This window comes from Sabethes cyaneus, chromosome 1 (genome assembly GCF_943734655.1).
Source record: "Sabethes cyaneus chromosome 1, idSabCyanKW18_F2, whole genome shotgun sequence".
Lineage (NCBI taxonomy): Eukaryota > Metazoa > Arthropoda > Insecta > Diptera > Culicidae > Sabethes > Sabethes cyaneus.
Window position 1 is genome coordinate 71,025,509 of NC_071353.1, and position 16,563 is coordinate 71,042,071.

The following is a 16,563-nucleotide window of genomic DNA, read 5'->3' on the forward strand; positions in this document are numbered from 1 at the left end:
GCCGCCTTGTGCTTGGCAAGCGGCGTACGCGCCTGACTAGGCATGGCCACAGCCTTAGCGGCTATGACCAGAGCTTCGGCGATTTCGCATCGCTGCAGAAGCTCTTGCCTCTCCACCTCGGCAGCTATGACGGTAGAGCGGAGGCTCACCGCCAGCTTTTTAATGTCGAGGTGGACATTTGACCTAGAGTTGATGAACGAGTACAACTCGTCCACCAACCTTTTGGCTTCCTCCAGCTTGCAACTGGCTGGAGGAAGCCCAACTTCGCCCTCAAGAGGGTGCACCACGCCCTCCGTTGACATTTGCCTACCGCTGTCGCTCGCCCGGCAACACACACGAGCTGGGTACAGCTTTCATAGTGATGGGCGAGATGCGGAAACGGGTGATTGGGTGGTGGCCAATCAATCCTCGAATGTGCAGGTTGAGAATCAAGGGCCGATTCTTCAACATAAGCATCATCAACGTGCACAGCCCTCACCTCAGAAGTACCGATGACGACAAGGATAAATTCTACGCGCAGTTGGAGAGTGAATACGACCGCTGCCCAAAACATGATATCAAGATCGTCATCGGGGATTTCAATGCTCAGGTCGGCCAGGAGGAGGAATACAAACCGGTGATTGGAAGGTTCAGTGCACACCAGCGAACCAATGAAATGGGCCTAAGACTTATCGACTTTGCCGCCTCCAAGAATATGGCCGTACGTAGTACCTTTTTCCAGCACAGAATCCACCATAAGTACACCTGGAGGTCACCAAATCAGACAGAATCACAGATCGACCACGTTTTGATCGACAGTCGGCACTTCTCAGACATTATCGACGTCAGATCCTATCGAAGCGCTAACGTTGACTCGGACCACTACCTAGTGATGGTTAAGATGCGCCCAAGACTCTCCGTTGTGAACAACATTCGGTACCGACGCCAGCCTCGGTTAGATCTCGCGCGGCTGAAGCAGCCAGACGTCGCCGCAAACTACGCGCATTCACTCGAAGCTGCACTGCCGGAAGAGGACGAGCTGGACGAAGCCCCTCTCGAGGACTGTTGGAACACTATCAAAACAGCCATCAGCAGTGTAGCGGAGAGCTCCATCGGGCATGTGGCCCGGAATCAGCGGAACGATTGGTTTGACGATGAATGTAGGAGGGTGATGGATGAGGAGAACGCTGCGCGGGCGGCCAAGATGCGCAGTGCCACACGTCAGAACGTGGAAAGACACAAACAAAAGAAGATGCAGCGAAACCAAATCTTTCGGGAGAAAAAGCGCAACCTGGAAGAGCAGGAATATGCGGAGTTGGAGCGGCTGCATCGTTCTCAAGAAACGCGGAAGTTCTACCAGAAACTGAACGGATCCCGCAAAGGCTTTGTGCCGCGAGCCGAAATGTGTCGGGATAAGACTGGCAGTATTCTGACGGACGATCGTGAGGTGACGGATAGGTGGAAGCAGCACTTCGACGAACACCTGAATGGCGCCCAGGCGGAAAACCATGGCGGCGGGGAAAGCGATTTCGACGGTGCAGCAAACGGGGAAGAGGTGCCAGCCCCAACGATAGGCGAAGTTAAGGAGGCCATCATGCAGCTAAAGAACAACAAGTCAGCTGGAAAAGATGGCATCGGAGCGGAGCTTATTAAAATGGGACCAGAAAAGCTGGCCGTTTGTCTACACCGACTAATTGTTAGAATTTGGGATACGGAACAGCTACCGGAGGAGTGGAAAGATGGGGTTATCTGCCCGATCTACAAAAAGGGCGACAAGTTGGACTGTGAGAACTATCGAGCGATCACCGTTCTCAATGCCGCTTATAAAGTGCTGTCCCAAATCATTTTCCGCCGTCTATCACCAATTGCGAATAGATTTGTGGGAACTTATCAAACCGGCTTCGTCGAAGGTCGGTCTACAACGGATCAAATATTTACACTGCGGCAAATCCTCCAAAAGGGCCGTGAATACAGAGTTCCCACGCATCATTTATTCGTTGACTTCAAAGCCGCATATGATACCATCGACCGGAAAGAGCTATGGAAAATCATGGACGAGAACAGCTTCCCCAGGAAGCTCATCAAACTGATTAAATCTACGATGGATGGTACGCAGTGCTGTGTTCGGATTTCGGGTGGATTGTCAAGTTCATTCGAATCACATAGAGGGCTTCGTCAAGGTGATGGTCTTTCATGCCTGCTGTTCAACATAGCGCTACAAGGTGTTATGAACCGAGCGGATATCAACACGCGGGGCACGATATTCAACAAATCTAGTCAATTCGTCTGCTTTGCCGATGACATGGATATTATCGGCAGAACATCTGTGGCGGTGGCTGAACAGTACACCAGACTAAAGCGCGAAGCAGAAAAGATTGGGTTAAAGGTAAATACGTCTAAAACAAAGTACATGCTGGCCAGCGGAACCGAGGCCGAACGACACCGCTTGGGCAGTAGTATATTGATCGACGGCGATAAGTTTGAGGTAGTCGATGAATTTGTCTACCTTGGCTCACTGGTAACGGCGGACAATGATACCAGCCGTGAGATTCGGAGGCGTATTATCAGCGGAAGTCGTGCTTACTATGGGCTCCACAAGCAATTGCGGTCGAGCAGACTAAGTCCCCGTACAAAGTGCACCCTGTACAAGACGCTTATTAGACCCGTTGTTCTCTACGGGCATGAAACATGGACAATGCTCGAGGAGGACCTGCGAGTGCTCGGAGTTTTCGAACGACGAGTGCTAAGAACGATCTTCGGCGGCGTACAGGAGAACGGAGTATGGAGGCGGAGGATGAACCATGAACTCGCACAGCTCTATGGCGAACCCAGTATCCAGAAGGTGGCTAAAGCTGGACGGATGCGATGGGCAGGGCATGTTGCAAGAATGCCGGACAACTGCCCTGCAAAGATGGTGTTCGCCTCAAATCCGGTAGGAACAAGACGACCAGGAGCGCAGCGAGCAAGATGGTTAGACCAGGTGGAGCGAGATCTGGCGGAGAGTACTCGGTGTCCGAGGAATTGGAGAGCGGTAGCCCTCAACCGAGTTACATGGAGAAATTTTGTTCAACAGGCTTTGTCTTAGGACGGCAAGCCACCTAAGTAAGTAAGTAAGTGTCGCTCGCCCTCTTGGCTGAGCTAGCAGCGGTGGCCACCTGCGTTCTAACTGGGGTGTTAGACTTTGGTGGAGTCAACTTCCTCTTCGGTATCGCCCCCGTTTTCGGGGGGCTTCCCTGTATGGGCTGTGCCCCCGATTTCGGCGGGCTTCCCTTCTTGGGTCGCGCCCCCGATAACGGGGGGCTACCTGTCTTTGCTGTTGGTGACCTGGCCAACTTACTACTTTTGGCAAAGATATCATCTTTGCCACTAGTAGCACCCGTATTCGCTCCCTCTTTAAAATTTAAAAATTTGTCCATTCGAAAGGGTCCCAACTCTAGGCCGCTATCTCCACTCGTAATTGTGTAGTCGCCCTAACGATCCCATGGTGATCTATGCAAGCAGGGAGGCCATGGCTAGGGACACTCCCCCTACCCTTCATGGGGGCAGGGATGTCAGCATCCGATCAGCGTTAGTCAGGAATGTATCATCTGAGCCTACACCACCGCACTTTGACGTGAGTGACGAGCTTTGAACGTGCCTAGAGACCAGCCACGGTTTTAACGGGACGGAAGGCAGCTGTACCATCAGCCTACTCGCCGTTTCAGGAAGGTACCACCCTTCCTTACATAAGGCAGTAGAATAGCACAGCCGTCAGCCCTGTAGCGCCAAATCCAAACGTTTATTCCCGCCCGTCCAGTACACCGTAATTAGGATCTTCCTGGAACCGATCCTAATGTGCCCATGGCACTCCTGACCCGGCTTTTTTGCTTAAAGTCCTGAGCTCTAACAGGACGCTACTACGTCCGCAGCTGGCTTATAGGAATTGAGCCCCGCTCGCCTCTTTACACCACTGCGCCACGCTAACCGCAAACACTGCGGCGCCCGCAGCTGGCTTATAGGAATTGAGCCCCGCTCGCCTCTTTACACCACTACGCCACGCTACCCTCAGGCACAACGTGCCCCCCTTTCCCTGTTAGCACACAACTGAGGGTGCAACCAAAGACTGGTATTTGGTCGACCCTAGGCCCAGTTGCGTCCCGGCCGGTACCGCGTGGAGGTAGGGATAAGAGTTCCCGCTCCCATCTTAGTGGCTATACGGAGTCGCGCAAAGTCGAATGCGACTTTGCTCGGCGCCTTAACCTCGCTGGGTTAGGGCCTTAACCGGTGTCGCAGCACAGGCAGTGTGCTATGCTACAACACGGAGGAGGGTCAGAAGTGCGTTCCAATCACCGCAGGGGTTCCACAAGGTTCCATACTGAGCCAGGTGTTGTGGAACGTCATGTATGACGAGGTGTTGAAGCTAAAGTTCCCGGTAGGGTTGGTGATTATCGGCTTTGCGGAAGACATCACCTTGGACGGCTGCCCACTCTATAAGCATTGTTGAAGATTGGATGCGATCCAGGAAACTGGAGCTGGCGCATCATAAAACGGAGGTTATCGTGGTGAACAACCGCAAGTCGGTGCAGCAAGCAAATATCAACGTCTTGGACTGCACTATTTCATCAACGCGGTCCTTAAAACTTCTGGGAGTCATGGTCGACGACAAGCTCAAGTTCGGGAGCCACGTCGACTATGCCTGCAAGAAGGCTTCCACAGCTACTTCGGCATTGTCTCGTATGATGTTTACTAGCTCTGCGGTATATGGCAGCAAGCGAAGGCTAGGTTAGGGTTAGGTACCAAAAGCTATCTAGCCAAGCTGGAAAGCACCTATCGTCTCATGTGCTTGAGAGTGGCGAGTACGTATCGCACAGTTTCATATGACGCAATCTGCGTCTTAGCGGGTATGATGCCTATTGGTATCATCATCAGTGAGGACGTGCTTCAACCAACGTGGAACTAGAGGCATACGGAGTACCACAAGATCGACCTCGATGATCACATGGCAGCGGGCATGGTCTAATTCCACAAAAGGTCGGTGGATACATCGACTTATCCCGGAACTATCCGGGTGGGTCAACAGGCACCACGGAGAAGTCAACTTCCACCTGCCACAGATTCTGTCAGGGCATGGTTGTTTCAGACAGTATCTGCACAAGTTTGGGTATGCGGAGTCCCCCGCGTGTCCCGAATATGTGGATGTTGAGGAAACTGCAGAACTTGCTTTCATATGCCCTCGTTTACCGGGCGCGAGAAGCAACATGATGGCAGTGAGCGGACAGGACACTACTCCGGATAACTTAGTCCAAAGAATGTGTTCCAGCTCGGACGTGTGAAGAGCGGTCAATGCAGTTGCTACCCAGATTGTACTTGAGCTACAAAATCGCTGGAGAGCCGATCAACGGTGAATAAACAGCCTTACTGCCATAGTCCAGTAGTTATCTAAGAGGATGCGTTAAGCACAATAGCCCCACCCTGAAGTAATACCGATAAGGTGGTGCCAGGGGGGATTGAGGCTGGAGACTCGAGTAGGGTTTTAGTGGGTCTGGATCCTCACGCTCCATTACCCATTAGGGGAGTCGGGATACCTAACCCCACTCCCTGAGTTGTTTTCTCAGGTGTCTGATAGTACCGTATCTTCTAAGGTGCTCAGCAGATTTCCCTACTCGTAAAAAATTGGTCAAAATCATTGATTTCAAAAAATTAAAAATTAACTACTATATTAAATCAATACCACTAAAATATATATTTATTCAATAGTGTATGCAAATTTCATGCAATATTAAGCGTGATACAACAATGCTTCAAAAGTCAAAACCTAAAATTGTGATTCTGTAGTACGTACATTTCGATAATACTTACGCTAAACGATCTAAAAGTGTACGTAGGGTAAATGATTTTGAATGGACCTAGTCGAATTCTGATCTTGAATGGACCTATTTTTAAATAAGAATTTTAGGATATAATTATCAAGTCTTTGTACTGTATTTAGCTTTTATGTTTATCTTTAATCATTTCTGAACGTAAATATACTAAAATTAAATTAAAATTCTAGCCAAAATCACTTTATTGCCGCGTATTTAAAAGTAGCTGTTTTTCAGCGTTTTGACAGTCACCATAGAATATTTTCAAACTGTTACTACCCGGAACCCTTCTGGTTTGAAATGGTATTAAAAGGTATTTAAAAGTTCAGTAAAACCAGTAAAATCTTCAAATTCCTTAAAAATGTTAACCCTAAAGAAACTGACTAAAGAAAAGACACTGGAGCTCAGTCACGGAGCGGCCTCCTGTCATCATTAAACCTGATTTGCTCAACGATGATTGTTGTGCGTGACTCTGTTCAAAGTTGCTAGGAAAAGTTCGAACAATATTTTTTCGAGTTCAACATTTAGGCGATTTTATGAACTGTACGATACAAATTTGATTGCCTGGTGTTTTTGTTAGGCAGCACGGATCGATTTCGTGATGATACGATGATATTTGTTGCCGGTCATTAGCAGTCATTAATTTCTCCCGCGTTGATCGACTGATACTTCGCAAGTTTTCGAGCAAAAGATTCAGAAGGTTTCATCGAGATTCATGCGCACTTGGTTTCGACGAAACGAAAATGAGTTACCTGTCACTTCTTTAGTCAGTTTCTTTAGTCACTATAGTAGGTCTCCTAAAGAATCTGACTAAAGAAATGACACTGGAGCTCATTTTCAGTTCGTCGAAACCAAGTGCGCATGAATCTCGATGAAACCTTCTGAATCTTTGCTCGAAAACTTGTGGAGTATCAGTCGATCAACGCGAGAGAAAATAATGACTGCTAGCAAACGGCAACAAATATCATCGTATCATCACGACATCGATCCGTGCTGCCTAAAGAAAACACCAAGCAATCAAATTTGTATCGTACAATTCATAAAATCGCCTAAATGTTGAACTCGAAAAAATATTGTTGGAACTTTTCCTAGCAACTTTGAACAGAGTCACGCACAACAATCATCGTTGAGCACATCAGGTTTAATGATGACAGGAGGCAGCGAGTGACTGAGCTCCAGTGTCTTTTCTTTAGTCAGATTCTTTACATTTGGCTAACTAGCGGAAGAGAGGAGACTCGAAGAGAATCTCTCATTTGCAGATACGTCGAAATTAAAAAGTACCCGAGAATTAGTGATTGAAAAAGAATGCTATAATAGAAATCACATAATTGCTACATCTTTCATGAATCGATCGGTATCTAAGCCATGAAAATAATTGGCAAAGGTATTTATGTTAAAAATCTTTTATATTTTCCTGACGCTCGCATTTTTCGGTTTTTATATTACATGTAAAAATTAGAAAATCAGTGATAGCTTCTAAAGGGAAAAAGATAGAGCTCCACTATATTCAACGAAAATGTGCAATTTCATTTGATTACCAATTTCTTAGAACATTTGAAAGACATACAAAGCGATATTGAAGAGCTAGATCGAAATAACTATTTTAAGAGTGTCTCGAAGAGTTTGGCTCTATAACTTTTTTCATGTAAAAGATAGAAATCTTCAATATTCAAAAAAGTTTTTTTTAAATAGTTTAGCTACAAATTTTCTGAAGATAGCAACCATAACCATTTCTAACTTAAAATAAAGAACATATTTTTGGTATCTGCTTAGGGACACCCTAATGTCCAAAAAAATTTTCCCTACCAGAAAGCGCTTTTTGAATGAAGAAGCTTTTCTGAAGCAACTATTATGCTATGTCTTCAGGTTTCGATGCTATTACTTATGTCTCACTTTTTTGAATCCGTCCCACTGTGCAACGGAGCTACGACAACCTTTGTGAAAAGCAGAGCGTTATAACGTCACGAAAAGTAAAAACTATTTAGAAATTAACTTCACTAATTATCGGTATTCTGAATATGGCAAGTTGTTCAGTATTTATCTCTTATCAAATCATAGAACAAAGTCTTTGGATAATATTTGAAAGAGAGCAGAGATTTCATTTTTTTAACAGAAGAACCAAAAGACGAGTTTCTGGCGCTTTGTAACGTCACGCTACATATTTGCTTTCCTAAACAATCTAAGTAAAGCAAAAGCTATTAATTTGGCCGCTTCTAATAGGAAATTTCATGCTCTTTCCAAATATGTAAGAATATTCGGAGGTTTTCTAACGATTTTCACAGCTACTAGAACACAATTACCGCGCAAAGAAGAGTGAAAACGTTGTAACGTCACGGCGGAATTTGTGTATTTGTTTTAAAATGCATCAGTACGTTAATGTAACAGAAGCCTTCAATAGTTGTATCTAAAAATAAAAGCTACCTATATTTTAATTCCCTGAATAAATTTTCCATTTGAAATTTTTTTCATGTGACGTCACACGACTTCACACTCGCCATCCCCCCTACGTCAAAAATCGTTCACAATTTTGTTAAGCTCCCCCCCCCCCTATTAAGCGTAACGTACTTTATGGATGGCCCCTTATCTCTACACGTGATTTTCTCCAATTGTACATAATATAGTCTGTAGCAGACACTCGACTTTACAAATATTTGAATATGAATAAACGCGGTTATTTCACAGGTCCAGGAGAAAACTATACAGATTACGTAGCAACAAGATGGTACCGAGCTCCTGAACTTCTTGTAGGAGACACACAGTATGGAACACCTGTAGATGTGTGGGCGATTGGATGTGTATTTGCAGAGCTTGTTCGTGGAGACGCACTATGGCCAGGAAGAAGCGACGTTGATCAACTGTATCTAATTCGCCGAACATTGGGTGATCTTCTACCTCGTCATTTAGCAATCTTCAACCAAAATGAGTTTTTCAAGGTAGAGATAATCCATGCGTTTTTTACATTTTGAGTTTGTGTGAGATTTCAGAAAATATTAATAATTTGGCTCACATTCTGAGGAAAGCTTATTGAAATAAAACCGTTTAGAAATATTAATGAAAAACAAGACAACACTTATGGTTCTTACAAGAAAACATAAATACCTTTTTCGCTAACCGATTTCGGGTATAATGGTAGCCATCATCAGAGCGGTGGTATTAACGTTTTCTTGTAAGAACCATAAGCGTTGTGTCTTGTTTTTCCGATGTTTAGTGTTCTTACGTTAACATAGTTACATTAGCGCAAAAAGTGAAGTGAAAGCTTATTCTAACGTTAAACACAAGAAATCAATATATAATACAATAATCCATTTGTGACTGTTATGCAATGTACGCGGTGCAGATATTATAATAATTTTTTTTTCAGGGTATCACATTACCAGTTCCACCAACTCTTGAATCCTTAGAATCAAAAATGCCTGCTCGGACTTTAACAAATCCTTCGATGATGGACTTTCTCAAGGTACATACTTTCAGTTCGATTAACCACTTTATGTTATGCTTATCTGAAAAGTATAGTGTCATCAAAAACCAATAATATTGATGTCAGCATGATTATACTGATAGCATTCTGGTGACCTGGTAATTAGTTGACTGAAGTTCGGTATTACTTTATTTAAAAATATAGCATCATCAAAAACATACATCATTTTGTACAGCTACGGTGTGTTTGTTCTACGTTTCTTAACATTTACAAGACTTTGGAATGTTTTTTACAAATATTACGACAAATATTACGTTTTCAACAGCAACAGCAATATTATTTCAAAGATTGATTCCGAGTGTATTTTGGTTGATTCATCGGACAATTTTGATATTATCAGTAGAATCAATATAGGGTAAGTTAACCTATGGTTAGGGTGACCACACGTCCTGATTTACCAGGACATGTCCTGTTTTCGCGAGCGGTGTCCTGATGTCCTGGTTTACAACGGAAAATCCTGATTTTTAAAATGTAATCCTGCTTTACTAAAAAAAATTGAAGTGCAAATGTTTTTAAAGTTCTGCTTTGTCAGTTTCTCTAGAAACATAGGTTATCTTATCTTCGATGCCTGATTTTACATTCTCAGTTTCGTAAATGTAGCATACTTTCAACTGTATAAACTGCTGTAGACCCGACGACGAGACGTTCGACAGTTGATCCCGATGGGGCATCAACATCGTCATCGGGGTTATGAAGGCGTTTGTTGTCTGCAACACCGACACGAACGAGAGCTTTGCATGATTACCGGAAGCACTTTTTTCCAAGCAAAGGTAATCACAAGCCACCCTTGGGATCACCTGACCAACGGGTATTAAACCTAATCTGTCTAATTCTCATCGATGGCCGATTTTTCTCAAATATCATCAATATGCGTTCCCTTTGGGATGCGGATACACCCTGAATCATTACCTAGTACCAGTAACTGTGCGCTCAAACCTACGACGGAGTACAAAGTGCTCCCAGATTTTGTTGCGGCGTCTTTCTACAATAGCAAAATATTTCGTAAGGCAGTATCACGCGAGTTTTACGAGAGGCCGTCCTGCTACGGGTCAAATTTTCTCACTCAGACAATTCCTCCCGAGTTGTCGGGAGTACAACATACCTACGAGTTATATTGACGTGGATTCCAAGGCAGCATTCGATACAGTTAAACTTGAAGAGCTATGGCAGTTAGTGCATAAAAACGGTTACCCAGACCAACTAACGCGGTTGACTCCTTTCGAATTGTCCTTTGTCCTTTGGACTGTTTGTTTAGCATCGTAATTGGAGGTGCGATCCGACGAGCGAGCATCGGAACGAATGAGACGAACTTCAGCAAACATAGCCAACTCCTTGTCTTTGTACATGACGGAAAACGGAGGTTAAGAGGATTGGGTAAAAAATCTATAGGGGAACCGCTAATAATACAGCTAAGGAGATTCAACGATGCATTTAAGCTGGAATTCGGACCTTCTTGTCACTCCACAAGACTTGTGCAGCCTTGCTTATGGAAGATAGACGCGTATTTGTACGGTGTTGTGGACTATTTTTGGTTGAGTACAAGCAGAAAGTAGAGAATGGCGCAGGCATATGAGCCATGTCGCAAAAATGCACCAGCGACTCTAGAAAAAGAGGGGTCTCATGTGCTGCGTAGCTCGACGAGATTGCAGATGACTTGCGAATGTCGAGATGCTCAACGAATTGGCGACAAATAGGCCAGGACGAGTACAATGGAGAAAAGCTCTTGATATAGCATGACCAACCCCGGGTCCGTATGGTATGCCTTATTCGTTTCTGGTCTCCTATATGATGTTTTTCTGGGGCTTGCCAGGATATTTGGGGGCTTTTCCTTTGGTTTTTTGGTATCATTTCGACGGTAGTTAGGTTTAGCTTGCTCACTGAAACTCACTATAGCATTTATACAAGAAAGCATTTGACTCCACAATAGAGTGTAATTTGGTTATCTGTATGGTTGGAGTGGTACATCATCACGATCATTTTTGTCTAGCATTGTGAGAATTGTACTTCTAAACACAAGGAGCGGAAGGCTAGGTTGGTCGATTTATTGAATCTAAATCTTCATAGGCCGACGGCGATGAGTTTGGGTAGTCGACTAATTTGTCTACCTTGGCTCACTGGTAACGGCAGACAATGATACTAGTCGTGAGATTCGGAGACGTATTAACAGCGGAAGTCGCACTTACTATCGGCTTCATAAGCAATTGCGGTCGAGCAGACCGCCCTTGTACAAAGTGTACCCTGTGCAAGACGCTTACTAGACCGGTTGCTCTCCACAAGCATGAAACATGGACAATGTTCGAGGAGGACCTGCGAGTTCTCTGTAACCGTCGGCTTAATATCTGCCCAAGATTTAGGAGACTGTCGCGGGTGCAAGATATTTTATGAATGTCCCGCAATAAATTGTCAAGAGAGTAGTTGGAACAACCTATTGCGAACAGCTTTCCCCGATGACATGTACGCAGCCATACGTCAACGGCTTCCACCCACCCCCCACCAGGGGGTGGAAAATAGAGCAAAACTAACATGGATGGCGGGTGGCGATAAAGAGTCCAGAAAACGATAAGCGAGAAACAGTGGAGGTTTTAGCGCGAAAAGGCCATAGATCGTTGGACAAAAAATAGCTTGACCCATTACCCTGTCCGAAGTCAAACAGTACGGTACTAAAAAACGAAATATAGTCGCACAACTGAGACAGTGAAGACAAAACTAAAATAAAAGTCTGAGCTGAGTGTATAAAGCTACGTATCAGAAATTCTTAGTGAAAGACCACTATAAATATACAAAGTTTTAAAGGTAGACTAAAAAGACGTGCGATAAGAAGCGAACAACAGGTATGGCTATCAGATAATTCTCACGGCATATTCCCGACTATGACCGCTCCAAAACTCGACGCTAAACAAATCATCTCGCTCTTGGGACCCCTGAGTTTCCTGAGTTTTCTACGTTTACCTGACGGTTACCAACGTGACGCGAAACTGTACCTGAGTTGTACCGAATTTAGTCCTCACGTCCGCCGTTACCACCACATCCGTCAATCCTGAAGCTGTAGGAGCGTCCCTGCCAACGACGCCATCGCAGTTACGCCGCGTCGTCGCCATCGCGCTTTTTCAGAGCCCCAAGTGCGCCCGCAGCCGGAACGCCGGGAGTAGGCCATCAAGCTTCGTGCCAAAAGTCATCGACCTGACCGCAAACGGATCCCGGTCAGCATCTCCGCCGGAAGTGAAGCCCCTAGATATTAAAAGGTAGGAGTTACCGAGGGAAATCTGTTAATAAAGGGAACAGTTTAAGCAGGTTTTCAGGAGTTTTCTTGACAACAAGTCGCGATCATTTGCAGTCCCTGAGGTTTGTTTTAGGGGGTGTCGTAAGTGCTGGGTAGTTACGACCCTGTCAGTTACAACTCGGAGTTTTCGGAATACGAGTACTAAGAACGATCTTCGGCGGCGTACAGGAAAACGGAGTATGGAGATGGAGGATCAACCATGGATGAATGAACCATCAACCAAACGATGAACATGCACAGCTCTATGACGAACTCAGTATCTCAAAAGGTGGCTAAAGCTGGACATATTCGATGGGCAGGACATGTTGCAAGAATGTCGGACAATTACCCTGCAAAGATGGTGTTTGCCTCAGAACCAACAGGAAGAAGACGACCAGGAGTGTAGCGAGCAAGATGGTTAGACCAGGTGGAGTAAGATCTGACAGAGAGTACTCGGTGTCCGAGGAATTGGAGAGCAGTAGCCCACAGCCGAATTAACTGGCGAAACGTTATTCAACAGGCGTTGTCTTAGGACGGCAAAATACTTAAGTAGGTAAGTAAATCTTCATCGGCATGTTTGGGCAGAAAATGTCCTGATTTTTAGTTGGATCGATATGGTCACCCTACCTATGATGGACCCTTTACCTATAATGGATCTCGGGCACAGTTTCGGCGTTTAAATATTTGCTTGTGCTTCGTATTTCCGAAGATATATGACATGAAACAGAAAGTACCGTCAAACGGGGTAACTTGCAACAGCGGGGTAACATGCAACAACGCTATATCGATCCAATTTATTGTACTTTTAGATCTCTTACTTCAATTTTTAATCTATATCAGTCACTGAAACTTGTTGTTCACAGATTTAAGAAGCCTTGGATAATGTTATGGTGATTTTTTGCTCTTTCGGTGATTTGTAAAAAATCGCACAAGACGATGTCAAATTTATCGTCAATTTTTCGTTTGTAAAACGTTTGTGTCGCCCACAAGCACTTCAAATAAAAGAAGCATATATACATTTTTATAGTAAAATGAATAATAAGGAAACAAAATAATTGATTTATGATGACTAATTTTGTTTATCCTGCTTGTTACCACATTATTCGTAAAACAAGCACTTAAACGGGGTAACTTGCAACAGCTGGTGGATATAAAAAGCTGTGTTCCGTTAACTTCACGAGGCAAGTTGTCATTTAATTTTGCATCAAGCAATACTTAAGTACAACGAAGAGTGTAAGATACTTTCGGTAAGTCGGAAATATACCAGTTTTTCTCGAGGGGCAAGACACTTCATAATATTATCATAATATTAATATATTAGGCTCTATTAAAACCCTATAAATGTATAAATAAATGTAACTTTATAGGACTTTCGGTTATATTATGGGTGGGAAAGGTCAATATATTAAGGTTGGAAAAATATTTCCATAGGGGAAAGTAATATATTTTCGACAGTGTCTTGCCCCTCGGTTTTTCTCTGGATATACCGAAAATGGCTATAGAAGAGGCTAAAAAGAAAATATCCTCACTGAGAGAAATCAACCAGCAATATGACAGTGTCTAATTACGATCACTCGTATCGTAATGAACATTCATACATTACGTAACCAAGATATCGATGATTTTCAACTCCCCCACTCCACTTCATGACGTGATTTTGCATAGTGGATATACGACGTGTAATGAGTTACGCAACTCCCGCTCCCCTAAGTGCGTTACGTAATATGTGAATGGCCCTTAATGAAGGCAGTTCTATCGGATCCAGACAAGGAATATCAACTGCGTGAATAATATAAAAAGTTTAATTCGTAATTTTCCGTTACGGGGCTCATAAATTATTTTCACCAACGTGACATAGGACGTTAATGCGTATATTCATAGCAAAAGCATTAAAAATCGCAAGTCGGATCATCATTTGCATATTCAAGTCAAAAGAAACTCATACAAATCATTAAATTCGTTCAATTTCCAAAAACTATTGCTTGTTGCAAGTTACCCCGTTTAAGGGGTTACTAGTAACAAACTAGTTAAAAAATTCTACAACTGCCAATATTGATCGCATATTTTTTCTCAATATGTGAAATTGTTCTATCCTAGACCTAATAACTTTGTATTAATTAAATGTCCTTAAATGTACTACAGATAAGTTTTTACTTGCACTAATAGTTGAGAACTGTTGCAAGTTACCCCGTTTGACGGTACTAAACATGTTACACAGTTCAGTTTATACAATTTTTGCTGAATTTAATGTCTTAAAATCGATATTTTCAACAAGTTAGGGTCCATTTTATGGTTAACAATGCGAAATGTCGCCATTAGTGGACCCTCTCCATGCAAAATACACTAGAATTCCTATAATGGACCCGGTCGCTATCCTATTGTAAACCACAAGGTCCATTAAAGGAAAAAGGACATTCCAATCTGTTTTAAAAATTGTGTTGAATATAGAGATTTACAACATAAATTGATATTTTTTTGGGCTTAACCGAAAGTTACTCGTATTGTAAGTGCCATCGGTTGCGTGTTTAGCGTTACCAGTTTAAAATAATTCGTGGAAGAGAACTGCTCAAGTACTAACTGGTCCACTAGTGGTTAATTTACCCTATGTAGAATGCCAGTGTCGCTGCAGTGCTCGTGGTAAACATCACACATTTGAAAATTATGTATTTACATTGTATGCGCATATGTGTGGGTGCTCGATTCAAAACGGGAATCTGATTGTCAAACTGAAAAGGCAACCCAATAAAAAATCCTTCCTGCTTTTCCGTAAATCACGTAGGATAAATCACCTGATTTGGTCGTTTCGGGATATTTCGTCGGCAGGAAAAATTTTCTATTGGGCAATTTGATAATGTTGTTCCCGTATCCAAGACACGAACCAGCAACATGTTTGCCACCAAAATATCCATGAAACACCAGCGACACTGGCCAGCGACTACTGGCATATATATATATATATATATATATATATATATATATATATATATATATATATATATATATATATATATATATATATATATATATATATATATATATATATATATATATATATCTATATCTATACCTATAAAGAAGGATTTCTGTCTGTCTGTCTGTCTGTCTGTCTGTCTGTCTGTCTGTCTGTCTGTCTGTCTGTCTGTCTGTCTGTCTGTCTGTCTGTCTGTCTGTCTGTCTGTCTGTCTGTCTGTCTGTCTGTCTGTCTGTCTGTCTGTCTGTCTGTCTGTCTGTCTGTCTGTCTGTCTGTCTGTCTGTCTGTCTGTCTGTCTGTCTGTCTGTCTGTCTGTCTGTCTGTCTGTCTGTCTGTCTGTCTGTCTGTCTGTCTGTCTGTCTGTCTGTCTGTCTGTCTGTCTGTCTGTCTGTCTGTCTGTCTGTCTGTCTGTCTGTCTGTCTGTCTGTCTGTCTGTCTGTCTGTCTGTCTGTCTGTCTGTCTGTCTGTCTGTCTGTCTGTCTGTCTGTCTGTCTGTCTGTCTGTCTGTCTGTCTGTCTGTCTGTCTGTCTGTCTGTCTGTCTGTCTGTCTGTCTGTCTGTCTGTCTGTCTGTCTGTCTGTCTGTCTGTCTGTCTGTCTGTCTGTCTGTCTGTCTGTCTGTCTGTCTGTCTGTCTGTCTGTCTGTCTGTCTGTCTGTCTGTCTGTCTGTCTGTCTGTCTGTCTGTCTGTCTGTCTGTCTGTCTGTCTGTCTGTCTGTCTGTCTGTCTGTCTGTCTGTCTGTCTGTCTGTCTGTCTGTCTGTCTGTCTGTCTGTCTGTCTGTCTGTCTGTCTGTCTGTCTGTCTGTCTGTCTGTCTGTCTGTCTGTCTGTCTGTCTGTCTGTCTGTCTGTCTGTCTGTCTGTCTGTCTGTCTGTCTGTCTGTCTGTCTGTCTGTCTGTCTGTCTGTCTGTCTGTCTGTCTGTCTGTCTGTCTGTCTGTCTGTCTGTCTGTCTGTCTGTCTGTCTGTCTGTCTGTCTGTCTGTCTGTCTGTCTGTCTGTCTGTCTGTCTGTCTGTCTGTCTGTCTGTCTGTCTGTCTGT

At 43.7% G+C, this 16,563-nt stretch overlaps 1 protein-coding gene across 1 annotated transcript in view; it reads left to right on the forward strand.

Annotated features, from left to right (window-relative positions):
• The window catches only part of LOC128734200 (cyclin-dependent kinase-like 4), a 240,134-nt gene that overhangs the window by 185,372 nt on the left and 38,199 nt on the right, over window positions 1-16,563 (forward strand). Inside the window, exons 5-6 of the mRNA XM_053828267.1 lie at window positions 8,502-8,752; window positions 9,181-9,276. Of these exons, the coding sequence (XP_053684242.1) occupies window positions 8,502-8,752; window positions 9,181-9,276 (347 nt within the window). The remainder of the gene's footprint in view (window positions 1-8,501; window positions 8,753-9,180; window positions 9,277-16,563) is intronic.